Source organism: Tribolium madens, unplaced genomic scaffold (genome assembly GCF_015345945.1).
Source record: "Tribolium madens isolate multiple individuals breed KSU strain unplaced genomic scaffold, Tmad_KSU_1.1 Scaffold_19;HRSCAF=116;Tcas5.2_LG9, whole genome shotgun sequence".
Classification (NCBI taxonomy): domain Eukaryota; kingdom Metazoa; phylum Arthropoda; class Insecta; order Coleoptera; family Tenebrionidae; genus Tribolium; species Tribolium madens.
The window spans coordinates 10928568-10956295 of NW_025400983.1; the positions used below are offsets into that span (position 1 = coordinate 10928568).

General features: G+C 33.1%; 3 protein-coding genes across 6 annotated transcripts; 2 read left to right on the forward strand and 1 right to left on the reverse strand.

The window, feature by feature from the left end:
• The first annotated feature begins 139 nt into the window (after positions 1–139).
• LOC123010990 (vacuolar protein sorting-associated protein 54) lies at positions 140–3506 on the forward strand. Of its 2 annotated transcripts, XR_006413121.1 has the most exons (4): positions 140–1455; positions 1506–2595; positions 2648–2702; positions 3185–3301. XR_006413121.1 is itself a non-coding variant. In XM_044408234.1 (3 exons), exons 1-3 carry the CDS (start codon positions 279–281, stop codon positions 3392–3394), a joined length of 2457 nt encoding a protein of 818 aa, XP_044264169.1. In that variant the 5' UTR covers positions 140–278; the 3' UTR covers positions 3395–3506. The 2 variants fall into 2 exon arrangements, 1 of the variants encoding a protein (XP_044264169.1); XM_044408234.1 differs by lacking the exon at positions 2648–2702 and having other exon boundaries at positions 1506–2575; positions 3185–3506.
• LOC123011019 (cilia- and flagella-associated protein 161) lies at positions 3490–15156 on the reverse strand. 2 transcript variants are annotated; one of them, XM_044408269.1, is made up of 2 exons: positions 14749–15156; positions 3490–4453 (listed from the first exon to the last, which is right to left on the reverse strand). In XM_044408269.1, exons 1-2 carry the CDS (start codon positions 15009–15011, stop codon positions 3508–3510), a joined length of 1209 nt encoding a protein of 402 aa, XP_044264204.1. In that variant the 5' UTR covers positions 15012–15156; the 3' UTR covers positions 3490–3507. The 2 variants fall into 2 exon arrangements, with proteins under 2 accessions (XP_044264204.1, XP_044264215.1); XM_044408280.1 differs by lacking the exon at positions 14749–15156 and adding an exon at positions 6705–6786.
• LOC123011002 (protein numb) lies at positions 6995–27728 on the forward strand. Of its 2 annotated transcripts, none has more exons than XM_044408258.1 (3): positions 6995–7204; positions 23514–23747; positions 25828–27728. In XM_044408258.1, exons 2-3 carry the CDS (start codon positions 23541–23543, stop codon positions 26968–26970), a joined length of 1350 nt encoding a protein of 449 aa, XP_044264193.1. In that variant the 5' UTR covers positions 6995–7204; positions 23514–23540; the 3' UTR covers positions 26971–27728. The 2 variants fall into 2 exon arrangements, with proteins under 2 accessions (XP_044264193.1, XP_044264185.1); XM_044408250.1 differs by lacking the exon at positions 6995–7204 and adding an exon at positions 14910–15438.

Consider the following 27728-nt stretch of genomic DNA (forward strand, 5'->3'; position numbering starts at 1 on the left):
TACTAATAATTCAGTATTGTCAATATATTTTTTTGTCACAAACATATAAATAATAATAGTCACCCGGTATCTGTCCCTTAAGTAATGTTGGAGACATTTCGAGTTCGCTTATTGGCGACACTGGTTTTTGACGTTTAAATCTGATAGTTCATTTTTTCGTGACATGAGTTGTCAAAGTAGTGGTTTTATCACCTGATATAGATGTGCTTCAAATAAATGTGATGATTAGGTTCTCAAAAATGAAAAAATACAAAACAAGGTAGTCCACCGGGTCTTATATGAGTAACATGACGCCAGCTGTTGAGCAGTGGTCCTTATATTCCGCTGCTCAAAACCTCCCGGCCGTTCTAAACGACCCAAATCGTGGCAAGCAATCCAATTTTTTCGTGAAAACATGGGGTGATACATTTGTTGAGAAGGGTCAAATCGAGAAAAGTCCCTTCCTTCCTGAAATAACCTACTCGCACTTTGATGGCTACATTCGGAAAATCGGTAAAAGGTACAAGCGGCATATACGGCTCTCTCAGAGCAAACTAGAAACGAATAATGTGAAAACTCGAACGAAGACGGATCTGATCAATGGCGAAGTTAGTATCGAATCAATCCCTGCGATTTTCCTGCGGCAGAATTTTCCTTTAAATGACCCTTCAGTGTTTGTGCAAGTTTTCCGCGGAAACGACCGGAATCAAGACCATGTCTTGCAAGAGGAGTTGAGTCATTACTTGGACATCGTTGAGGTGCAAATCGCCAAGCAGGTGTCGCAGAAATCCGGCGCTTTTTTCCACGCTATGACCTCCCACGACACGATTATGGAACAGATGGGTGTTGCCCACACCGAGGTCAAAACATTGCGTTCTAAAGTACAAAAAGTCGATAAAACGCTCGCCAAAGACTCCCTCAAACTGGTGGGGCTCGCCAGAGCCAAGTCCAACCACGTCAAACTTGTGGACAAACTCAAACTAATGGCGACTGTCTTGCAAACCCAACCCACCCTCCAACTCCTCCTCAGTTCTTCAGATTACGTCGCAGCCCTCGAACTCATCTSTAGCACCCAAGAAGTGTTGTCAAAGGAACTGGCAGGGGTCACAAGTTTGAGACACTTACCGTCGCAACTTAAAGAAATGTCGAAATTGATTGATAAAATGTTGAGCACTGAGTTTGAGCGGTACGCCGCCGCTGATTTACATCGGCCTTTGGAAGCAGAAGGTGGGGTTTTGGAGCAGGAGAGGTTGGTTAGTTTGGTTGCGGGGTTGTTGAGACAAAACAATTTACAATTTTTGGAGACGTATAAACAGGAGGCTGTCACCGCTGCGCAGACTTTACTCAAACAGTTGTTAATTGAAGAGTTGGCGGATGTTGAGGATGATATGGAGATGACGGGGTCGGGGGAGGTGGCCCCCAGCATGGACGCGGCTCATTGGTTGAGGGTGCTGACGCTTGCAAGTGGAGCTCTTGGTGGGTATAAAAATTATTATTATTGTATACAAGTTATGATTTTTTTTTAGGCAAGCTCGTCCAGAGGGTGAAATCTGTTCATAACGTGATCAAAGAAACAGCAGACACGAGCGCCGGTCTGAAATCAGCGCCCTCTCTCCGCGACTCTGAAAGTTTCCTAAGTCTCGAAGACCACAACCGCGTCGAAATCAAACTAAAAGACTTATTAATTTCAATCTGTGATTATTGCCATGAACGATTAGCTTCATTAGTCAGCACTCAATCCGATAAGCAAACCATAACGYCAATTCAGGTCACTGAATTATCGACAATTGTCGATAACTTCACTGAACTTTGTGAGAAAGTGTGTGGGCGGCAAAGTGCCGCTTTGAGGGCGGCATTCAAGATCCAAGCAGGAAATTACGTTCATAAATTCCACAGCCAACGCAAAAACAAACTCACGATGCTTCTAGACGCGGAACGGTGGAAAGTCGCTGAAGTGCCTCAAGAAATACAAATGCTAGTCGACAAGTTAGCTTTAGGGAATGTGATCAAGTCGTTGCCGAGTTCGCCGACTGGGGAAAACAACGAAAAGAAATTACAGAAACCTGCACCGGCTTTGAAAATCGGCTCGCAGGATTATACAACAGTGGGGACGGTCTTAATCCTCATACAACTAGTTTGTGAATATTGTGTTTGTGCGTATAATTTGCAATTGCTAGCCCCCATAATCGGGCGAAATCTGACTGAGTTATTACGAACGTTCAATTCGCGGAGTTGTCAATTGGTACTGGGTGCAGGTGCGTTGAAGACAGCAGGGCTGAAGACGATAACGACGACGAATTTAGCGTTGACGTCGAGGTCATTGCAGATGGTTTTATGGCTGATTCCGCACATTCGGGCGCATTTTAATGCATTGACGAGTGACCCTTTGGGCGSATTTGATGCGGTGGAGAGGGATATTGGACATCATATTCAACAGCTCGAAACCAAAGTTTTATCGATTATGAATAGTCTGTTGGGGGATCAGTTGAATGAATGGGATGCCAAGCCGCCTGTTCCGTCAAAAGCTTTCAGAAATGTTTCAAGGCATCTTACGAAGTTGCACGAAGCGGTTAGTCCAGTCTTGCCAGAGGAGCAGGTGGGTAACTGAATAAGAAAGTAAAACAAAAATATCTCGCTTCCACCAACATTAATTGAGAACATATTACAGTTCAAACAAATTTATCCAAGATTGTATTTTTTGGACAAACTTGTATAAATGATGAGTAAGTGATGTTTTTTTCTATTCATTAGTAGTGGAAAAATATAATTTTCAAAAGTACCGTGTGATCAAAAAAAAATAATTAGAGTAGGCAACGATTTATCTTCTACAGTTGGCATCAACTTTTGCTGAAAATTTCCCACACAAAGTGAAAATGACCATTCACCGTTTTCGCCTTGTACAACATTTTTGTAATAACTTGCAACAATAACAATTTTCTGCTCTAAAGTAAACATTATTTCACTCTAAATGGATAAAACGCACACTTGTCAAAGTTTCCACTGACATTTGATGTCAAAAGTCAGGATTGTCATCTGAAGGACTTTAATCACCGCCTACTGTAATTTATTTATTTATTTATTTATTTTGATCGCACGGTACTTATTTTTTTTTAACATGAAAACTACGTGGTGAAAGACGTGATTTGTTTTATAAAATGTAAAAAAGTTGTCAAAATGTTTGTCATGTTGTTATTATTTATTCCAGATCACCGACATTTACGAAATAATCCACAAAAACTTCAAATCGCGCCTCCGAGAGCAGCTCCTAAAGATGAACATCCAAAACAACGGCGGCCCCCAGCACGGCTTAGTCACAACCGAAATATTTTTTTACATAGATACAATGAAGACTTTAAAAGTTTTGCCAGATAAGTATTTGTCAGATAAAGCCATGGATGATATTTGGATGAGGTAATAAATATTCTAAAAAATGTTTTATTTATTAAGCTTGTAAAGTGTGTATGCTACGTATGCCGGGATTTTGTTGTTGTTTTTGATTAAAAGACTAAATAAATTTTTTAAAACAGTTTACTTCTTTTTGTCGCACAAATTTGGTGCGGCATGGGCCATTTGCACGTGGTCTAAATCCGTTTTCTCGTGTCCCACGATTTTCCACAAATTTTCGCTAGTTTCCATCCSATGAGTGTCGCGGAAAGTGTGACAGGAAGTCGTGCATTCGCTGCCGAAAAAAGTGGGCATCCAGTTGTGAAACTCTGCTGCTAAGTTGTGTCCAGAAGCCGTGTGTTGGATTATAACGTAGGAGTTGTAGACGACAAAAGTGCCACAAGTCTCGTCCCGGAGCTGGGGCTTCCAGTGCAAAATCTTGAACCGGCAATAAATATCCGGTACGCGGCTCAGTCTCAAACTTAGATGTTTCCCGAAAGTGTCCATCGTTGAGTTTTCACACTGAACGTACAAAGGAGGCCCTTCACTCTCGCTAATTTCAATGTAAACATCTTCACCGTAATTCACATTCCCGGACTTTTCCGAATCACACCCCACGAAAACAAATGTGTTACGAATGCAGGGAGTCCGGTCTGAGGAGGCTGTGAGGACACATCCGTGGGTGAAATGTTGGGTGCTTTCGATTTCTCGTTCGGTAATAACCCCTGATAAATACAAAGGTTGAAGACTTTCTTTACCGCAAGGGTTGGTTTCTTTGATTCCGTACGACTTGATTTGGTAGTTCACATTGTATGCGATGTATGGCGTGTCGGAGGATAGGACAGTAGGCCGGAGGAGATTACGGAACATTTTCCGTGTTTTCTGAATAAGGAGTTGGCAATGCTCCCTTTTGTAGTTGTATGAAAATTCCAGTTGTTCGCGTATTGCGAGTTCATTTGACCAATAGCCGGCGCGGACTGGGAGGGAGTAAATGATCCGGTTTTTGTATAATTCGGAAAGGTCGTCTTTTTCTTTCTTGTAGTCGATTTGGGGTTTGTTGTAGTTTTCACACATTTTTTTAAACTTCCTTCTAGTTTTGGACAAAAATTCGAAATGTCAAATATGACAGGATACTCTCAATTTTTTTTTATCTATGATTGTTAAATAATGTTTTTCTAATCATATTTTAAAGAATTTGTACATACTTTTCTCATACTTTTTTTAATTGAGAAAGTTGTTTAATCTTCATCTCCACAGTTGTGGAGAAAATGGAAAAAAATTGGTTAATGTGTATGTTGACAAACAAAAGAAAATATAAAATGAAATAGGTATTGCAGCCATTATTTAAGATTAGAAAAAGTATTGCATTAAATTCGTGAGAAATGGCTATTTCCACTCAGATGAATTAAGTCACTTGCCTTCGGCTCATATCGTAGATTTCATCTTCATGGAAATGGCGAACTTTCTCACTCCTTGAATAATATACTATACTGTATGCGTATCCAGACACATAATTTAGTTCATATTCCACATTTATTTATACTCCACGACTCTTTCCTGTATGGCCTACTGTTTGAACGCAATTTGACATTTTTATTAATTAAATTAAAACGTCAATTTTTTCAAAACCAATAATCGAAAATTTTTCATAGTCGTAGATAAAGCACATACAATACTATTCATGAGAAGATAGATACTTTTGAATTACTTTGTGTCGCAACCAACAGTACCAATACCAGTAACTACTATATTAAATATGTTATTTATTTTAAATTCGAAATCAAAATAAGTTGAACAGATGTGTCAGAAACGTCAGATTGACAGATAACCTCTATTTAATCAAAATTCAACAAATAAATTAACAAGTTAAATTAATGTAAAAGGTGTTCGAAGTGTCTACCATCGGCTTCTAAACATGCGCCCAGTCATTGGTAAACGATAAGAAAATATGTTGTATCGTTTGAGAGATGATTTTGTTGCCTTAATGTCAAAGAGACAAGATTAAAAATAGCCATCGTGGATTCAGCTATAATTACTTTCAAAATCTGAAATCAATAAGAAATTGCTGCAACATGCATAATGGGTTGTGGCGAAAAAATCATAAATACCTATCTCATGAATAACTATATAGTATTCTACTCGCATTATCATGGCTATTATCACTCAAGACCCAAGGGATTAAAAAACTGGTTTACGACTCGTTTTTTAAACTTCACCATCGTGAATAATGGCCATCATTATATGCTCGTTGAATAATATACTATTAAGACTCTCCATTAGTGTCTAAAATTCGTATGGAAAAATATGCAAATTTCACCCATGTGTAAAATCTGCATTTTTCAATTCTACATTTCTACAAAAAGATCGATAAATTCTATTTTGGCAGTGTCTAAAAATATAGTAAATTTTAATTGACCATCAATTACTTGATTGAACTTAAATACTCGATAATATAAAATTTGTATGTATTCATGAGAGTATACCGCTTACGTAATTATTATTACTTTATTATTAAGTAATTAAAACTTGTATAACTATATTTAAACTAACTTATACAGGGTGATTCAGATAAGATAATGAGCCCGACGTTCTGACGATGCAAACCAAAAAACAAATTTCATTTATGTCTTGATCTAATTTTAATTACTATTTGCATTTGCAATCCAAGTTATCTTATGTTGCTCTGACAGTGCCTTGACAAGCAATTTATGATTTATAAAAAAACTGTTTGCCTATTTTTAATGTTTCATTCTTTCATACATTTTGTATTGGGTTTACACCGAAAAGACTTCTCTAGTTTCTCTATCATTCCGCGAGAACTGGATGACACTAATGATCGTTCTCTGCACTAATCTCAGAGTGACATAAGTCATAAGATGATAATTTGGATTAAATTTGCAAATTCTAATTTAATTGGATCGAAGGCGTATATGAAATTTGTTTTTTGGGTTGCATCGCCAGATCGTAAGGCTCATTATCTTATCTGAATCGCCCTGTATAACTTATAACCTGTAAAATTCCATACCTATGTTAATGTGAAAYAGCCCAAAAACTGTTTTCTTTAAAAACTATTTTCTGAAAAATATAAGCATTATACAAAGTATGTATGTGCTGATGAAGCATTTCCGGTGAAAGTAAAAGCAGGAAAGCCTTAATTAACACTTTATAATTCTCCTAATTTAAATCGTACATATTTTACGATAATTACGGAGTGTTATGTTTGTAGTAATATTTTAAAAATTTATTAAATAAATTAAATGTGAACAATTTTTATCAAAATTTTTATCAATAATAATCAAAATCTTAAGCTTTTTACTTAGAAAACTTTACTTTTTACCCACATTTCCGTTAGATGGCGCTCGCGACGGTTTTCCCGCGAACACGCTCACTGACATTTAAATCTTGATTCCCCTTCACGTCAATATTCCACATCTCTTATTTTTCCTCCTTGTTACAAACCTGTCAGACAGAGAGAGCAATATTTTCAAATCTACGTGCGGTCATTGTAACCAATAGTCAGGCTTTATTTTATCACACGTCGTACCATTTTCGCCTTATCACAACCATAAATCCATCAAATATTTCGTCTCACTCGCTAAATTTGTGAATATAATTTATCGGAAAATCTCCCAGAATTTATCTTGTGTATCTAGTTCAGACAGAATTGCAAGTGTATTTAGTTGACTGAGTCGCGGAATAGAGATAAAACAGGTAAAATTAACGTCCGATAAATGATAATCAAAACTCCGGGTGCTCCCGTGTCATCCGGTTCAAGTGGCGAGTGTTTTTTTACTCAAATTTCGCCAATTCCTGCCATCATGACATAAATTGCGAAATACAGGTAAGTCTCAGGTGTTAATCTAGTCGGCTTTGATTTGCATTACCCACACGTGGTCAATTTACCCCTAATTTTGGGTAAATCATAGCAGGCGCCGACTTGCAATTGTTATCAGAGCAAGGCCGTCTGAAACCGAACCAGATTTTTGAATCCCGACTGTTACCTTGCGCGTAATCATCTCGGTGACATTTAATGATGTCTAAAGTGGTTTCATTAGCTTGTTGTGGAACAAAATAATCAAGTCAACAATTGAAACAGGCAATTTGCCTCCATTAAAACGTTGGGCATTTGTTGACCCCTGCTACTTTGATTGTATCAAAGAGTGATTTTTTTTTCGAAAATTTCTTATTGGAATGCAATGGATTTGGGCTGGTCGCTCCTAGTTGTTTCGATGTCCGTGTTATTGATCTGATTCTGTCTTTCTTGCACATATGGGATTGTACGGGGTGGTCCTTTTCCTCACAGACCCCACGTGGTTTTAGTAACGTCATGATGACATTTCTAACGCCAAAACTGGTCTATTAAGGGAAGAAAACCCCCTTGAGAGGCTTAAATTAATTATATCTCGCATTTTTACTATTAATTTCAAGTTTCACTCCAAAAAAGCAAAATTGTGTATCATAAATTATTAATTATAATATTATAATACAAGGTTTAAAAATAGTGAAACACAGCTATGACGTCGCTTGTGGTGAAATATGAGAACGACATGATCACAAGAGCAAACAATACTCGTAAATACAACATGAGAGAAAATTCGTTTAATTTTTACCATTTTTCATAACCCAATGGTTTTTACCTAATCGTTGGGTAAATTAAACACGCTTTAATTATTATTACTTAATTAAATTTCACTATCTTGACTTAAGTGGCAATTTAAATAACCATTAAGCTTGGAATGACCCCCACACCACGTTTAGTTTACAATTATATTATTACAATCAATAAATCAAACTCCTTATTGATAGAAAAAATGGTTGCTCTACTTATGTTTAATTTACGTATCCTTGGATGATAAGATTTTCAAGTTTGGCCTCATTTTGTCAAGTTCAAGATTGGAAAATATCACTTGAAAAATGAAATTCTGTTTCTTGTTTTGTAATAAATAAATAATTAAAAAAAGCAATATTACATGATAAAAAGTGAAACTATTTAAATAATAGTAAAATAAATAAATAATTATTATTTAAGTAAAAACCCATGAAGCCAGTTTTTGATGTTTTTAAGAGAAAATTGTTAACTAGATACCATGAGTTCAATAAATTGTGGTTTAATAAAATTTCTGATCAACGTGGCTTGTGATTTTGATATTAGATTGGTAACATTTTATTCAATTTTGCCAACTTCATTTCAGTTACTGGTCACTTTGTTCAGTTAATTTTCCAATGTTGTCAAATTATTTATATCAATTTGAATTGGAAATGACATGACACAAGTTCTTTGTCACAATTATATTGAAATAAATAATATAATGAAGTAAATTTTTTGAGCAAAATTAAGGTAATTGAGTTAAAATGATAAAATTGAAAAGAGAAAAATTTGAAATAGATGGCACAATAACTAAATCAATTCGAGTTACAAAAGGATGAGAGGCGAATAAAGCTGGAGAAGTTTTATCTTTTTATTTATTCAACATCGCTCGATAGCTTTATTAAATTTTCAGTAGAGAAAAGAGTAGTGAATGTCGCTCATTTTTTTAGCGCTTGTGATTGCTGGTCTAACTACGGGGTAAAATAGGTAGCAAAAATTATTAATTCCTCAAATGAATGCAATTCTCTAATGTCAGAGTGAAGATTGGCGGTTTTTTCTTATTTTTTACATATTCCATACAAATTCATAATTGTCTCCCTGCGAATTTTTGCCTTACAAATTTTAGACATTCTGAATTATGTGGAGTTTGGCACCTTATAAAAATGTAATAACTGTTTCCTTACTACATCTGCCATAGTGGCTGATTTTCATTTCCTATAATTTCCTATAAAATGAGTAAAACAAAAAGTTGCAAGTCTCATTTGTTATCGGTGCAATTAACAGTAAATGCAAATTAACGAGGTTGCTCGATTTGCTTCACTGAATCAGTTTACACAGAAATAAACCAAGAAAGCGCACTGGATTCATTTTTGTTGTCTAGGACAACCTTTATAGAATTATAGAGTATAACAATCGTATTAGGAAAAAGGATACAAAGCTGGAAAAAAATTGTTAAGTATGCATTAGTTCTGGGGTTAAATTTGGATACAGGGTGTGACAGAACTCGCGCTCCAGAGAAAAATGTTATACCACGAGCATGGAAAAAATATTAAAAAATATTTATGAACATTTCCAAGTTATGTGAGTTTAAATTTTGTACTTTGTCTCTATTTATTTCTGTTGGAAAAATAATTTTCTAAGTTTTGCTACAGTCTATTACAAGGGGAAACAAGGAAGCTGTATCCTAAATTGTAACTTTGTTCAGTGTTATTTGTGGCATTTATTGCCAAAATGTTTGTACCTTTACTAAATAATTGTAAGAAAAACGTATTCAAGATCATCAGTATCATTAAATAGACATAAAAAAATGTCAAATGTCAAAAAACAAATGTCAAAATTTTTAGACAGATAGAATTTTTTAAACATTTTTCCATGTTCCTGGTATCTTATCTTACTTGAATTTTTTGCGAGTTCTGGCGCACTCTGTATTATTATTAATATTACTAATTATTGGTAATAAATAATATTATAAAAAATAAAGGTTAGATCACAATTTCAATAGAGTACCTATGTGTAAATCGGTTTGTTTTTTTTTTCAGCTCATTGAAGCATACAGCAAAATAATGCTTAAAGTTTTCTTAATTTTTTAAACTTGGTGGTTGTAATACACTAAAAATGTTATAATCCTAAGGTTTCTTTTTTAATGCGCCAAAAATCTACTCGTTTTAATATTAATGTGCATCAAAATAGTCGTTGAAAGGGATCATTTTAAGGGGGCAACCATGCAAAAATTCAAACAATCCTAACCTTAATCTTACCTAAAAAATATTTTTTCAAATAAATTTGTACCCCAGGTAGCAAAAAATAATTAAAATTAACAATTAATTAACATAGGGTAGCAAACATAAAGATTTTTATCATTATTAATGTGATTAGATTTGTTCTGAATGACATTAATGACACTTTTTGTGTGAACCGGCCTTTAAATTAAAGATGCATTTAGACTTCTACAACCTACTTGATGCACATTAATATGAAAAAGAGTATAGTAAGGTTATTAAAATTGTGTGTTTGTCAAAAATCCAATTATTTATTTTAAAAACTAAACCAAATCGAAAAATTAAAGTTTAGCTTAAAGAAATGACAACTAGTAAAAGGAAAATAAATAATATACTCAAACAAATCAAACAAATAATAACAGCATTTCTTTCAGTTCAAACAACAACAAATAACAATACACACTTTGGTAAATGATACAAAGAATTAATGAGCGAGCTCAAAAAAATGAAGTTGGGGTTTCGGACACCGGGGTTCCACTGTACGTACATATACGCAAAATACTTTAATACTTTTTTATTAGGCAATTTTACGTAGTTTTCCTTATTGATTTTTACCCACATTTTTTGTGTATTTTCCAGTTTTCTTGATTTTTCTCCCACTTGCTGGAAATCAACAAAATAAAAAGTTATAGTTTACATGCGCTAGCCGTGTTTATTTTCAAAGTAGTTATTGAGGTTTTACGACTCGGGTGTAATAAGTACACAAATCCGTTAAATCGTGGAGAAAAATTCGCTCTGATCAATAGATATGTTTGCTTGTCACGAAAGGACACCCACATAACTTAGATCAAATCGGATTTTTTCGCCGCGTTTGCTAATAGGATTTTAGACCTGATGAGGTAATATTTTTCGCGAGTAAAAAGTTAGAAAGCGTAAATGAGAGTGCATTTGTGATGAGCAAGTCGGTGTAGGTGTCTTGTGATTTGTTCCTGGGAGAGATTCCTGTGGGAACTGTGAGTTTTTTTTAGTGATAGATCGAAGAGTCCCTTGTCGATAATTTTCACGTAATTATAATAAAGCATTTGTGTGGTTTCCTCGTCTGGGATATATAATACAAGGGATTCTATATGACTTCGGCGCCAACATACGGATACAGTGCCCCCCCTCACGACAGGTATTGTTGTCCGTTAGACGGGGTAAAGACCGTGGGATATTCCGACATAGTGTTCCCCATACTTTCGCACCCAATTCCCATCATCTACATAATACGAAATTAACCGACAGGAAGAACAATGGATAAGGTTTTTGGGTAAACACGTTTTTATGGAAATGGACAGTTTCCGGTTCGAAAAAACAAATTCCATAATCAGGATTATTGTTTAAAAGTTCAATGTGCTTGTTGTTATACTGTGGAGTTTTATTGCGCCAGCAGTTGAGAAAATATTTTTCCAACTGTTTGACGAGAGTCGAGAAATGATGAAGTGGGTAATTATTTTTTCAAAGGCCTCCAGATGTTTGTTTACTCGATCAATCAATTTCGGAGTCGATGAAAGTCGCTGCTAAATGAATTTTTCGACCGTTAAAGTTGATAATAACAAACAATAATTGCTATTGTATTTGCAGGCTTTTTATCAGAAACATTGGTTTCCTTGTGTGGTTTTTTTAGGTTAATGGGTCATAATTATCGTACCACTTTTCCTTTTACATTTTTACGAAAAAAATATTTAGGAAGAGGTTAAATTTCACCTGTTTTATGACAACGATTTTAAATTTTATTGTCAGGGTAGGGTTGTGCTTGTTACCTACCTCAAGCGATTTTTCTACAAGGGAAATATAAAAGCCTTTACCTGCTAAATCGGGTCAAACTGAATCTTTTGTTCTTTGTATATATTTACAATAAAGTAACTTGTGATTTTTGGGACTTCACGTTCTTTCCAACAACAATATTAAAATATTGAAAGTCAAAATTGTGTTTCTCCACAAGAAATTATTTCTAAATAAATAATGTAATGTTTATCAATGCACTAGAGTGCAAGTATTTACTTACAAACCTGGAAAAAGTGGGTCTTAATGAAAGACTTATCGCTGTAACAACTATTTAATACATTATGTATTGATGTGTATAAAACATTCAAAAACATTTTTAATGGGAAACTTAAATTTTATCTCTGCATTATCAAAACATTTTTTTGTATACAGAGTTTGTTTTAAATATTAATTTATCAGATTCTCAAACAATTAAAAAATAAACAGTTATTTTAGACCAGGGCTGCATTTTGATACCTACAGGGTCTTTCAGAAGTCGCGCCTCACAGAAAATAATAATAAGAATTTCAAAATTATGGAAGTTTAAAATTTACACTTTCTGAGCTAAAAAAGTGTTTTTGTTGTTATACTTAAAAATTTTACAAATTGAAGTTAAATTCTCATTTTTTTGTTTAAAAGTTGTGTGAGAATATTTTTTTTTTATTTTTAATATCAAATATTTACATATTTGCAAATAAAAAAAATATTTTTTTAACAATAGCTGAAAAATCACTATTTTTGCTATTAATTTTAATAAACAAAGATTTATAGACAATAATAAACAGGTGAACAGACAGTATGGAACCAAACGTTTTTTGCTTAAACTATTTATTTAAAATAATTTAAAATATTTAAAACGAGAAGTAAGTAGATTGATATGTTTACACTTAACCAACAAAAACTCTGCATGTTAATTTATAATTGTTAGAACGTGTATTTAAGTAAGGAACAAAAAATTATCAATGAACCATTAAATAAATAAATAATGGCTCTTTTGGTGGTGGTATGCTTATTTTGGTTTCAATTTTTAAACCTTTTACCAGCATAAAAAATGCACTCTAATTTTATCAGCTCTAACAACTTTTCATTAAAATTTTTCAAATTCCATAACCGTAAACACAGTTTAACTTACTTTACCATTTATAACCGACAATTCAACTGACGTCACAATCCAATTGTCTTTTATAGTAAAATAACAAATTGAATTATCATTCCTTAACTTGCGTCACAAATGATTCTTCATTTCCAAACAATTTATTTTTTCTCACCAAGTGCTGAAATTCACCGGATATTCGCGTGGGAAGTAGTTTATTAATACCAACCATAAAAATGTGCGTGTAACTAACCACAGCTAAGTGTTTAAATAAAAATCCTTTATCTTGTTAATAAGTTTGCATCGGCTGTAATGCATTCATAGAATTCCCACCATTTTATGCAACGAGTAATAACTCGTGTAATAATAGTGTAATAATAACCTTCAAACGATTTTACTGGGAGATTTTCAAGTCCTGTGGTGATGTGTAGTCGATTCACCGTCTGAGTATCTCTCTCAAAGAAATTTAATTATTATTTGCTGTTTTTGTAGTAATAGAGACCCCTATTTGTATCATTGATGGCCCCCCAACCCCTTCACGAAACCCTTATAATTTAATGAAACTCGTTAAGTTAATTTTAGTGAAGTATTTTAATTGAACATAAATAGAACCCAATTTTCTATAAATAACCGAGCGTTTTGATTAAAAGGATCAAGTTCGTTGTTAAATTAAAACTAGCGCAAGTACACAATTTAAACAGTTGCAAAGATAAATTATGTTGAATTGCGTCCTGTCAATTTGTTTATACGAATTGTTATTTGGGTTGAAACTGTAAATCAGTAATTATGATTTTTTTGGTAATTGGATCCTTTGGAGGTTGTTGTGACTAGAGCTACTAGATAGATAATGACTAAGGCTCGGATTATATGCACGAAAAAATCGTAAAATATATGCACATATATATGCACGTATTTTCACAAAAATATGCACAAAATATTAAGAAATATGCTCCAGTGTATGTCAAATATGCAGCCATTTTGAATAATTTTGAACAATAAAAAGTCAAATGTATTTATTTTTTGAAAAAACTAATTGAATTTTTCGAAATTTTTATTTTGTTTTTGAGTTTTTCAAAAATATTATTTTTTTTTAAATGGCAACCCACCAAAAAAACATTTTTTTATGAGGGTCATGATCTAAGGGATTACAACTATCTACTTTGTATTAAATTATTTTTTTACATATATCGCAATTTAGACAACAAAAATCGAATAACTCAAAAACAAAACAAAATTTTGTTCTTAAAATAAGATCAAACCGCTTGGTTCAATACAATTTAAAAAGGAAACACTCAGCAGGGTACTAATTTTTTGAGTTTAGCTTACGAGTTACCGGTTGTTCTCTTTAAAATATTTTGTATTCTTTTTTTTTTTGTAATTTTTCATAAACTGTCCAATTTTTAACTTGAACTGAAATTTTTAATTTGAAGGAAATATGCACAAATATGCAATATTTCCTAAAATATGCACCAAGTTGCCAAAATATGCAAAATATGCATTTTTTATTTGGCTTATTTTAATTAAAAAACAGTAGATATGCATAGAAAACTTACAATTTTGTTGATATACCTCTTAATAACAAATATGCATTTTGCATATAATCCGAGCCTTAATAATGACTGTTAAATTACTATATTGAGTTACAAAACTGATTTCAAATGAAATTAGTTGTTACTTACATCAACCCTTTATTCGAGGAGTTTCGGTTCAAAGTCTGTGTTCGAACTGGTCGAAATAGTGTATACAGTGCGTTTACCTGTGTAAACTTTTGCAGGATGGGTAGTATAAGTATGTGGGGATACACCATCACGATTTTAACCGTCATCGCTGTGTATAAGCAAAGTCCCAACACTCGTCGTTTCGCGTCCGGTRTGTTCCAACCGTCGTTTTCTTTTCCGATCAGTTTTCTCAAAATTATCCGGTGAAAAATCGCGAAAACCATCTAAATCTCGGATTTTTCTCGCAGTTTTCCAAAAACTCCGCGTGCTTCATCTCGCATTGAAATCTCTTCCAATGTCTTGTGATCTCCTCGTGTTTGTGTGAAAATTTCGTGTTTGGCCACGTTTCCAAGGTCGTCCGGTGGGGAAGATGGTCGTCTTTCTTCTTCCATGAAGAAAATCTTCATGCAACTGCATTCTTCAGGTTGTGGTGGCGGCCAAGCGCTTCCTGTTCTGTAATGGCCATTTTTACGTTCGCTAACGAACTGGTCTAACGCTTACCCCAAGCATCTGTTGGACCGCATCTGCTCTTTAGTGTGTTGAGTTCGGGTGTGTGAGTGGGACGAAAGTCGGGGAAAAATGGGAAATCATCCGTCCAATCATCAGCCTTTGGAAAGGACTAATGTGGGAAAATTCGGGGAACCACACACGGTAGGAAGTGCGGAAAATCGTGATAATTTGTTAAAAAAAAATACAGTTATTGAGGACAACTTGACAAAAGAATTGGGGGTAACGAACCATGAGCAGCAGTTATTTGGAGGATTATCCAATCGCTTTGATGTCGAACTAATTGCAAAACTATTTTGATTCYGTTCTGTGACTCTTGATTTTTTTCCTTTATCAAACAATGTATTCTGTCTTAATATTACATGCTGTTCACTCTTGTTGTATCATTTTGAAGATTGTTATCAATGTGAGTCAWTAAGAATATGAGAGAGTTTATGTTGATGTTAACGTAGCATTAGTATTAAAATTCTCACGTTAACTACATACCTGCATTGTACAAGGGGCTTAACTGGTACTTTACAAGCTAAACAGTGTATAATATTAAAGTGACATTCCTTTCTTTGTGTTTCTACTAGATTTCCGAGAAATTCTGTTTACATATGTTGTAGGTTGCAGACAAGAGGTGTTTTCTTTTGTTTAAAATGAATTTTAAATCTTCTGTATAGAAAAACTGGTATTTTTAATATTTATTTATTTTTCATGTTCCTATTTTATTATAACAAAGCTGTAAGCATGATATTTTTACATGTTCTCACATGAAAAATTAAGATTTTTACAAATATCTTGATATTTTTTACTTAAAATCTATTCATGGAGAAGCAAGTAAATGTTAAAAGAACAAATGTTAATATAAAAATATTACTTTTATGATCTAGTTATGAAAGACAAAATTAGCAAAGATAAAAGCCGGTTAAAGTTTTTATGACCAATTAGGCTTACTCTGCGGAAAAATTACACGGATTCATAATTTCAAATTCGGTTGCTACAACAAATTGAGGTTATTTTTATGCTTCTGCCTGTGTGCCTGCAATTTAATCACATAAGTAAAATTTTCCTTGAGTTTTTTTTTCTACAAAGATCATATTTTCTTGTAAAGTTGGTAGTAGCAACAAATTACAAGAATTTGATCAGGTTTTGTCTAAGGTCAAAATCCTTTTTTGCCAAGAATTTTTTTAATATTCTTATCTCCACGATCTGTAATTTTCTGTTTTTAGTTAGAAAAACAAATATGTGTTTTATTGTTTAAACAAAATGTAATATATCAATTAGCAAACCTTGATGGTAATTTCATTATTGTACACACTCTTCCTACTAAGAAATATTAGAAAAGTTGGTAATTTCTTTTTCGTAATTAGTGGAAGTTTTGTTTTCTATTATTGTTATATTTTATACAGGATGCGCCAGAACTCGCGCCCCAGAGAAAAATGCCATAAAAAGTAAGATACCAAGATACCAAAAAATTATCTATAAAAATTTCGAAGTTATGAGAGTTTAAATTTTGCACTTTGACTCTAGGTATTTCTGTTGGAAAAATAATTTTTCAAGTTTTTTTGCTGCAGGCTATTATAAGAGGACACAGGGAAGCTATATTCTATAAATGTTATTTGTGGCTTTTATTGGCAAATTTTTTGTACCTTTACTAAATAATTGTAAAAAAACATATACAAGATCATCAGTATCATTAAAAAGACATAAAAAAATGTCAAATGTCAAAAAATAAATGTCAAAATTTTTTAAACATTATTTTTTCCGTGTTTCTGGTATCTTATCTTATACTTGAAATTTTTCTCTGGGACGCGAATTCTGACGCACCCTGTATAATAAGTATTTAAAAACTGTGCTTTTGTCAAAGAACAAATCTAAGCAAATTTGTAATTTGCTTAAAAATTCATAAGCTTGAAAACGTCAGCACCAAAAGCAATATCCAAAGAAATAAAATTTAGGGTGTTTTATTTAAATCATACATACAATAAGTTTGTATTGTACATCTTTTCTCAGACACTCTTTGTACCTGAAGATGTTTAATTTCAAGTGCTGCAGTGGGTTAATAGGTGTATACAAATTAAAGTCATAATACAAGGCGTTTTATATAACTTTACGAGGCTTGCGCCTAATGTACGCACCCAAATATACAAAAGTCACAAAACACTAGATACAAAAAATACACATTTAATTATTTAACTTTTGGAAACCCATGGCAGTAGTTGTCAAACTAATCACAGTTTCATTAATGGTCATAAACTGCAGTTTTTCAGAAATAATTATCATTGGTTCTATCAAGAGACGGCATGAATGTGATTCTAGTTTATCTATCTTAATCACTAAATAACTAATTTTTGAAAGGGTGAACAAACCAGAGAAAATTATCTAATTTTTCAAAATTTGTAATCGAGTTATCGGAATATGTATTATTAATTGCATCTTACAGGCGCAGGCCTCGTAAAATTATGTGAAACACCCTGTATACTTTACCAACTCGCTGCGACACCCTGTGTTAATTAACAATAATTGCTTTTATGATGAAGTTCTTAATTAGTGAAATCGTTTTAAAATATGTGCGAATTTTGATTTTCAAATATTTTACATCTGTGAATTGTGGAGAGCTTAGAATAGGCAATAATTAGACATTTGAAATTGTTTTGTATTTTAATTATTTTTAAGCATTGTTTTCACATTTTTCAGAGATAATTACAAATTTTATATATTTCTACACATTTTACTTGTTTGCCTTGGAATTAATTCGAATTAAAATCTACGCGATGACTAGCTGGTGTTTTATGAGGTTCTCTTTGTATTATTATAGAAAAAATCATTTTATCTATTACTTTTACTCTAAAAAAAATCATCTATTTGTTTCTTTATCAAGCAATAAATAGGGAATTGATTATCCCTAAATGAATGTTTCAATTTTCCTGATGTTTCTTATTACATTTTCATTAGAATTTGGCAGAATTTTCCGTAAATCAAAATTTTGTATTCACATAAATATTTATTACATCAACATTTACAGCAAACAAAATGTCGCGAGCCAATTGAGTAAACAGGAAATCTTTACTATTATCAGTATTAATATTTATACGAGATTGTATTGGTATATACCAATTTCAAGACTTTTTACCTTAACCGTGCACAGCATTTTGAAACAGACAATAAAGTCCACCAGTTTCTGAAATTGTTCCCTTACTAAGAAACATAAATAAATCTCAAACCTCCTGAGGATAAGTCGAATTGAAGCAATCCGAGTAGCCAGAGTGGACTAAGACCTCGCAGTAGGGAAAGAAAATTAAATGAATTTTTATTACGACAGTAAGTCTCCTACTTAAATCGAGAAATTGCTTTTATTGGGTTGCTGCTTTTTTCTTGAATTTTTTAAGACGAGATTCAGGTATGGGGGCGGAATATGACATTGTTTTATTGAAAGGGTGGTTATATGGGGTCCACCTGTTGCTTATTTTCTTGAAAAATGAAAGAATTTTTAGGAAATCAAGCGTCACACCATGCAATCTGCTCTAGCTTTTAAGATGATTCATCTTCTATGAATTTAAACACTTTTAGGCTCAAGGACTGGTCTGGTGTATATCTCAATCACATAATTTACTTAATTTGTATAGCTTTTAGCTTCTAACTCATCAAAATTAGTAATTTGGAAGCCGACCACCTGAGGGGCTTGTTTAAATAAGCATTGTGTGGACAAACTTGAACAACCGAAGTTTCTTGTTGAAATTAACCCTGCGGGAGCTCTGTATTGAATCTGATTCAAAATTAACAATTCATGAAAATCCGGAGGAAAAGCCGTGACCTTGCCTTATCTCGAATTAATCAACAAATCAATAAAGCTCTCAGTTTTGCCCAAATTGAAATATTAGACAAATAGTCAAATTGCACTTTAGCCGATATTTTTATCGTGAAAAAACATTTTCGTTTACTTACCTCACCTATGTTTACTGACGCCATCTGGTATTTCGAGGTGAATGAAAATTTGGCAGGTAAAATCAATACGAGGTGAAAATTTGGTTAATATTTATTGCTTTTGGGCGGAAAAACATCATTTTTTTTATGTTTTCTTTTGAATTTTGAGACTATTGATTGGCTATTCAACCGCGAGAATAAGTACAAAAGCAGTGGTASAATTTATAAAATCAATAATGAGGGGTGTTTTACCCCCCTCAGTCTTTTAATCACTTTTTTATTGCTATTTCACAGTCTTTTTTCCTGAAATTTGATGCTCTGAATTGGTTCCATTAATTATGACATGCTTTTTAATTACGAAATTGGCACTGTCATCGAATTAAATTACGGCTTAAGCAGATTTATCGAAGCTATTAGTTTACAGTAATTAAGACACAAAGCATTTTTTTATAGAGGAAAGGTCAGAGATGTTGAATAAATTTAATTAGCGACGAACACTTGATGTCATTAGTATACAAAAGTGTACCAATTTGCATAAAACTTAAATTTTGTTTTGGAAAAAATGAAAGTCATTTGAGAATATAACTACCATACTTTTTTAAATGAAAGATAGACATTTTTTTCTAAAATTTTAAAATAATGCTAAACATGGTAAAACATCTTCTGATAACATTGTGGTATTGATATTGATTGACGTCATAGCTGAAAATTTAGAGGCTGAGACCTTGCATTAATATCATAGAATTAAAAATTATATTAGATAACACTAGGATGAAAAAATTAGTTATTATACTAACACCTTAATATAATTCAAACTAATTATTGCAATTGGTTCTCTGGATTGTCGTTTTTTTGGAGTATTGTTTTCAATTAAAACGAGTAAATAATAATATTAATTTCTCGTAAAATAGAATACATACTTAACTTATAGGCATAATTTTAGGGTATGATAGGTTATGACAAATAATAAAGACTAATAGTGAAAAAAAATGTAATAAAAGTTTCTTAGTTACCGAGATATACCGTGTTATAAACATTATTAGACTTCAAAATTTTAGATAATTTGTACTGATGACACCAATGCCGATATTACATTTATTCACGCCACGCCTGTCAATAGCTAAGTGTATCGATTTTCTTTATTTAGATGATGTTAAGTGGTATTTTTTATTGACATTTGACGAAAATTAAAAAAAAGTTTTGTTTTACATATTTTTAATTCTTTTACTTATTATTAATTATATTTTTTTATTTTCTAAGTTTTTGCGTATGTATAAGTTAAAACTCACTTGTACTTATTTTCTTAAAACATTGGATTTTAAAAAGTCGTATTGTAATAAAATGAAATGGTACTTAGAATTTAACTGAAAAAACTAATATAGTGTGTTGTATTTTTTACATATTTTGCACAAAATTGTCAAGTTAAATATCACACAGTTATTTAGTAGAAATGTTTTTAAAATACACAACATTTCTTTACTTTTTTATTAGTACTTTTAACATTAGGTAGGACTTAAATCTTCGTACACCTTTGACAATTTTTTGGCCAAAATTTTTTCCCATGTACAACATGAATCAATTGAGGTGGTTAGCAGTCTACTTCTACATTCTACTTTAAGAATCAATTTGCGATAAGTATTTGAATCTATTTATTTATAGCAAATCGCATTTCAGTGATATTACATAAATTATGCAGGAATATTTCTTATATAAACTTATACAGGATGATTCAGTTAATACAATATGGACACGTTTAAGAGCAATCTTTCTTATTGAATAATTCTATATCGAATTTTATTTAATGAATTTTGTACTTCCGGCTGCAGTAATACTGAGAAAATGATCAAACAATTTGAAAGAAACAATAGATTGTACTGAAATATGTAGTTATTATTATCTATTTGTAGACAGTTCCACAAAGACAACAATTTTTTACAGATCTGAATCATAGCGTAATTAATATAAGTTAAATATGACGGTCTTCCGATTTTGGAAAAAAACTAAGCATTTTTTAAATATACTTTTGATGTAAATGGTGATTTAGCATTAGCTGCAATTATTGACGCTTACTTTTGCTTGTAGTTTGTGGAGTTTCTGTTCAAATATTGAAAACTGATGCATGAAGTAGCAGATAATAGTGAAAACAATTATATTTAAATTGGAGATTTTTTTTTGTCATTTCTGGTCARTGTCACTGCTATCAACTTTTGAACAATCGTCTTGGTGACTTAACTGAGTGCTTAATGAGTCATTTTGGGARTCAAATGAATGTTCGAATTCACTTGTGTAAAAATTTCTACCCATTAAATTCTTTCACATCGGTCACGTTTCTTCAAATCGCTTACGCAAAACGAAATTGAATTGATTCGAATGTGCTTTAATAATTTCGTTACTTCCGGTTTGTCAGTTCGAATTGTTTTAACCAACTTTTCAATTTATTTAAATTTACGATAATTATTTCGTCAAGATGCAAAGTCCGTTAATTTAATTCTTTCAACGTCATTTTATGAATAATTAAGTAATTGTGGATTAAAATTGTTTTATACTTTATTGTCGAAGTCTTACAGTGCTATAAACAAGCTTTTCTACTTGTCACGTGTATTTTTACATTAATTAATACTACTAATTAAATGTGTACGTGGTGTTGTTGCGTGTGAGTATTTAGAAAATTATCACTTATTGGCTTTTATCTGTAAAGTGAATAATCACTCTACAATTTTTCTCTAATTTCCTTAAATGAATCACTGGACGAAACATGACATCAAAAATCGACTTCTTGCATATTCAGTGCTTTTGTTGCTTGATGATTCACAAAATTCCATAAAAATGATCTCATTTTCCAATGATTTAATATCAAAATTCGGATGCAACTAAATTTAAAAAGTCGTTGACTTGAATTATTACAAGAATTGTGAAAACAAGAACCGGAGACCTTGTCGTAACAATTGTACAAAATCGTCCATGCATTTAATTAACTTAACCGGTTTTTAAKCTTGAATTAATCAAAAGTAAGACATAACTACCAAACCAACCCCTTTGTAAGCAAATTTCAAACTTGATACAATTAGTTTCATTTTCTTAGCAAGTATTTCCACTTCTACACGCCCAAGGACTTGCATACTTTGATTTCTTGTCTTTGGTATTGTGCATATTAATTCTAACGGGTCGTGACGTCACAACCTTGTAAAGAACTGTGCTTTTTTCAGAATAATTAAAGAGAATTTTTATTGAGAGTAACACCACGTGGTTGAACCGGTAATTCGAGCAACTTATTTCGATTGAATCTGACGCAAAACGTAATTGGCATTTCTCGTTAAATGATTAATCAGAATTGATTTTAAAATTCTTACTTTATAAGAGAAAAATAAATCAAAATAGATTTTTATATTACGCGGAATTGCAAAACAGATGTCGAATCTAGCTTGTGTTTGCAATTTTTTTGCATACGCAAGCAGCTCACTTTTAATATTTTTCGCATTAGAATCACAAACAGTTTGCTATCATTTTGTCTCAATAACTATTTGTTTTATCAGCGATAATTTATCAGCCATATGTGGCAATCGCATCTGGCTAATGATTTTCAGTTTGAATTATCACATGCAAACTAAACAAAATTTTCACATGTAAATTTTAGAATTAATACATTTAGGTTTTAATTACAATAATTGAATTTTGTGGAAAAAGATCTGAAATAATTGATATTTTCATTTATCAATGGAATAACTGTAATAATGTGATTGAATGGTTTTAATATCAATAGGATTTTGATTAAATGTTGGATCAACCGATGACATTTGGAAGAGGTTTAGGAACTAAGACGGGTTTAGAAGTGATATAGAAAGGGTGGTAAAGAATTTTTAACTTAATTTGAACTCGTTTTATGGTTTATCAATTTTAAAATATTTTATTTTGTATTCTGTTTTCTTCCGCAATCATTCATTCGGTATCCAGATGTCACTCACTTCCGGTATTTGGTTATTGATGTCTTTTTTGCCAACTTGTCTCGATTTATCGTAGTGTAACGGCAGTTGCTGCTTTATTTGGTTACATTTTCCATTATTGCGGTATTAGTGAGAAAAAATTTTCTCTGGCGTAAAAATGTGCAAGCGATTATATAACAATTTATCTAAATCAAAAATCAGGTGTTGCGCTAAAATAAGATTTTAGCTGCGTCCGTATTTGTTTGCTCATATAATATTTGCAAACGAAATTAGCCATCCTGTTTTTTCAGCTTATGTAACATGCATGTGTAATAAATTTTTCCAGCCTCTTTATGCGAAATATTTATGTGATCGATATTTTTATTTCAGAGGCGAAGTCTACGTTCTCCTCGGAAAATGGATAGGTTAAGGAGGTCCTTCAGGGATTCCTTTCGTAGACGAAAGGATCGTGTCCCTGAAAGTTCGAAACCTCATCAATGGCAAGCGGATGAGTCAGCTGTTAGGTCCGGAACTTGCACTTTCGCTGTGAAATATTTAGGCTGTGTTGAAGTTTTCGAATCGAGGGGAATGCAAGTGTGCGAAGAGGCCCTCAAAGTGCTACGAGTAAGTTGACACAAAATCGATCTCAGCCAACAAGGCTGTAATCCTGTAAACTGACTATTTTCGTAATTACGAATGACAAGGAAGAATCTTTAAACAATTTATTTTATAATTTTGAAATAAAGTTTTCCGTATTATTTTTTAAGTTTTATACTTTTGCGTTTTAAGTTTTTTTCTGAAACTACAATCCTGTTGACAATTATAGTCACTTGAAAACAAAATCGCAATTTTTTACATTAGAATTCTACCTACTTCCCCAAAATACACAATTACTTCTATAGTGCGATCAAAAAATCTTTCTATCAAGTAGGCGTCCTGGTTGAGGACGTATATTGCATGGCAGTTCGTATGTTATCTAGATGTCAAAAAATTATTTTATAAAAATTAAAATATTGAGCTAATTAAATTGAATTATTCTATAAAACGTCTCAAAACAAACTAAAATAAGATTTTGTTGGTGTTTATTTATAAAATTCGTTCACCACGGTTTCCTATCATAATTTACATAAAAAATATTTTGACATTTCTCATTTGTCATAGTGACATTTTATCTTCCATAGATATACGTTTTAAATTTCTACGCTTGCTTGATAGACAGACTTTTTGATCGCACTGTATGTTCTCTCTTTTTGTTTCTTTTCTGAATTCTTTTTTCTCGTTTTTCTTGTGCTCTTTTTCTTCTCTCTCTTCATTCGCTTCTTTTTCTCTTTTCTCTCTCCTCTCTTCTTTTCTATACGTTTTTTCATAATCTCTCTGTACCCTAATAAGTAGAGTTCGTATTTTTTAACACAAAAAGGACGAAAATAAGCGCTAAAATAAGCTTTATATTTAAGCAAAAGATGCATAAAAACAAAAAAATATGAAAATGCCTAAAAATATACTCATATTTTTTTTCAAAAATACTTGTGTAAAACATTCAAAACAAAGTTTATTTTCTAATAAAAAAAAGTGTAAAACAAATCGAAAATATTAATTTTTAAATCTTTTTTAATTTTTTCTAACCCTCATTTTTGATAAAATTTTTTGCAATGTTTTTGTATAAACTTGCTTTCCACTTAATATTTTATTTGAAATACCGTTTTTCAACTAAAGTCAGACCCCACTTTTCTAGTTTTTATTTTTATTGAGTTACTTCTCCTAAGCATAACTGGCTTTAAAAAATTAAGTTTCAGTTTTTAATTTTTGAAAACTTTTTTTTAACTGTCTTGTAGGTCGATGCGCAAATGAAAGCTAAAAATAAGAAATCTAAGCTCAAATTTTGTCATTTTTGGATTTAACCGGTTTTGCTACTAGACGCCTCAATTATAAATTATTTGTAACTATTAGTAATAGAGGTAAAAATACTTCAAAAACTGAAAATGATCAAAATTAGTATAAAAATGGCACAAAAAATGCTTCTTAGCATAAAAACGCCAAATTAGCAAATAAGCATAAAAAATTGGTTTATCTAAAACAGAAAACCTTAATTTGCCTATATCCACAAGAAATTTTAGGTTGCTTATTAAAATAACGGCTTAGCTAACGAATGCTAAGAATCCGAACCGAAGACTTATTACTTATTAGTAGTCTTCTTTCTGAATCATACAGTTTGTTTCTTCTTGAATATTTTTATATATTTCTCGAGCATTGTTTGTAAGATTTTGCATTCATGTGATACTGATAATTTTTTTTTTAAGATTCAAGAGTATTTTTGTTTTCTTTTACGGATGTTGTGGTTGTGGTTCATTTTTGCAAAATATTTTGTAAAAGTACTACCAGTTTTGTGCAGTTTTTGTTTCTATTTTTACAATAAACCAAAAAAAAGCAAATTTTGTAGTTTATCTTAATCATGTTGTGTTGTAAATCTAGAGTAATTTTAAACTGATATTGGTGAATACTTTTACAGAGCTAAGCTTTGTAAATCGACATTTTGAAATATGTCGACATTTTTTCAAATTACAGAAAATTTTGTTTATTATTTTTTTAGTTTAGAGAATCTTTTAAGCTGGTACGAGTATTTCTGAATGATTTTAAGTCTCTCCAACTGTTTATTTTTGTCAACAAATAATAATTCATCAAATACTCAAAAGTGAACTTTTTTTAGGGTTCTCGTCGTCGTCCCGTCCGCGCCATCCTCCACGTGAGCGGCGACGGCCTCCGCGTCGTCGAGGACGAGTCCAAAGGTCTGATCGTCGACCAGACCATCGAGAAAGTCTCCTTTTGCGCCCCCGACCGCAACCACGAGCGCGGCTTCAGCTACATCTGCCGCGATGGCACCACCCGGCGTTGGATGTGCCACGGTTTCCTCGCCCTACGCGAATCGGGCGAACGCCTCTCTCACGCCGTCGGCTGCGCCTTCGCCGTCTGCCTCGAACGCAAGCAAAAGCGTGACAAGGAGTGCGGCGTGACCATGATGTTCGACACTAAGAACTCCACATTCACGCGAAGCGGCTCCTTCCGGCAGCAGGGGCTCACCGAGCGTCTGGAGCGCGGCATCGACGTGGGTGGCCCTCCAAAGCAGACCCCGGTGAACCCCTTCGCCATCGAGCGGCCCCACGCCACGCCCAGTATGCTTCAACGACAGGGCAGCTGTCGCGGCTTCAGCACTCTGGGGCAGAACTCGCCCTTCAAGCGCCAGATGTCGCTGCGAGTCAACGAACTCCCGAGTAATACTGCGAGGTTAAATGCGTATAAATCGCCGACTTCGCCGACGAATCCCAAGCCCCAGGTCTCACCGATCCCGGAGATATCTCCTGGGGACTCTGTCACAGCTCTCTGTCAGCAGCTGAGTCAAGGGTTGAGTCAGTTGACCCACAGCGGGTCCGATGACTTCAATTTCAACAACCAAACCTCGATTAATCAAAACACAGTCAATTTGAATGTCACAACGATCAACAATACGTTCAATCAGTCGATKACTTCAACCAGTTTTAGCCCCAATTTGAGTCAGAGTCAGGTCACCACCAGTATTACTTCAAACGCCAGCAGCTTGCCGAAGCCGGACCAGTGGTTGGGTCAAATTGTCAATTCCACGTCCCCGATTCCTGGAAAAATGGACGGGATCTCGCCTCGAAGGGCTCCCTTGATTGGGGCGCACTCTCGGGCCATGTCTCTGGACTCCTCGGGGGCGTTCCAGAGGACTGCCGATCCGTTTGATGCAGAGTGGGCCGACATTGCTGCTAAAAGCAATCCAACTAACCCTTTCCTGTCCTCAGCCACTCCGCAACCGTTTCAAATTCAACTCTAGTTGCCCTTTTGTTGTTGGGTTAACTTGTGATTCATTCCAATAAGTTGTTGAGGTTGTATTTGTTGTTTAATGTTGCCAGGACTGACTGTGCAATCTTGTAAATAATGTTGAGAAGATTTGTAAAGACCCGGGGAACGAAGTTTATGCTCAGTTTTTATTTATTTCATTAGGGACGTTAGAAAATTTCAAATTGTAACTCACCTGCCAATGCTAAAATGCACAAAATTGTCTGTACTTAAGATATAGTCTTTCCATAGTTACAGTTAGACTAATAAAGAGTTATCATTAACAAGGCTGAGAAAAGTAGATACAATACATTCCATTATCACTATTAATTTAACAATTGGTGAGTTTTGGAGCTAGATTGCCGTCCACCCATAATTTTGACACGACTCTTTGACCGTTCAATTAATCCAAGTTGGATTTTTGTTACTAAGCGCAAAAATTAACTTATTGTTGATTTTTATTTAATTTTCTAGTATAATATAACTATAATAAAGTGCAGCATCGGGAATAGGATCGAATTAATAATGATAAAACTGTATTATTAGAATTATAGGTGATAACGACTTTTTACTTTATGTTTTTGTAAATGTTATAGCGATGCTATTTACTGTTTGTATTTATTACTTTTTTTAATATGAGAGCACGCAGCTCTAATATTATGGCACATGTACTTATTATATACACTTGTATTATACAAAAATCTTAATTATGTTTTTTTCTGTAATATAGTAATAAATAAGTATTATCTGTTA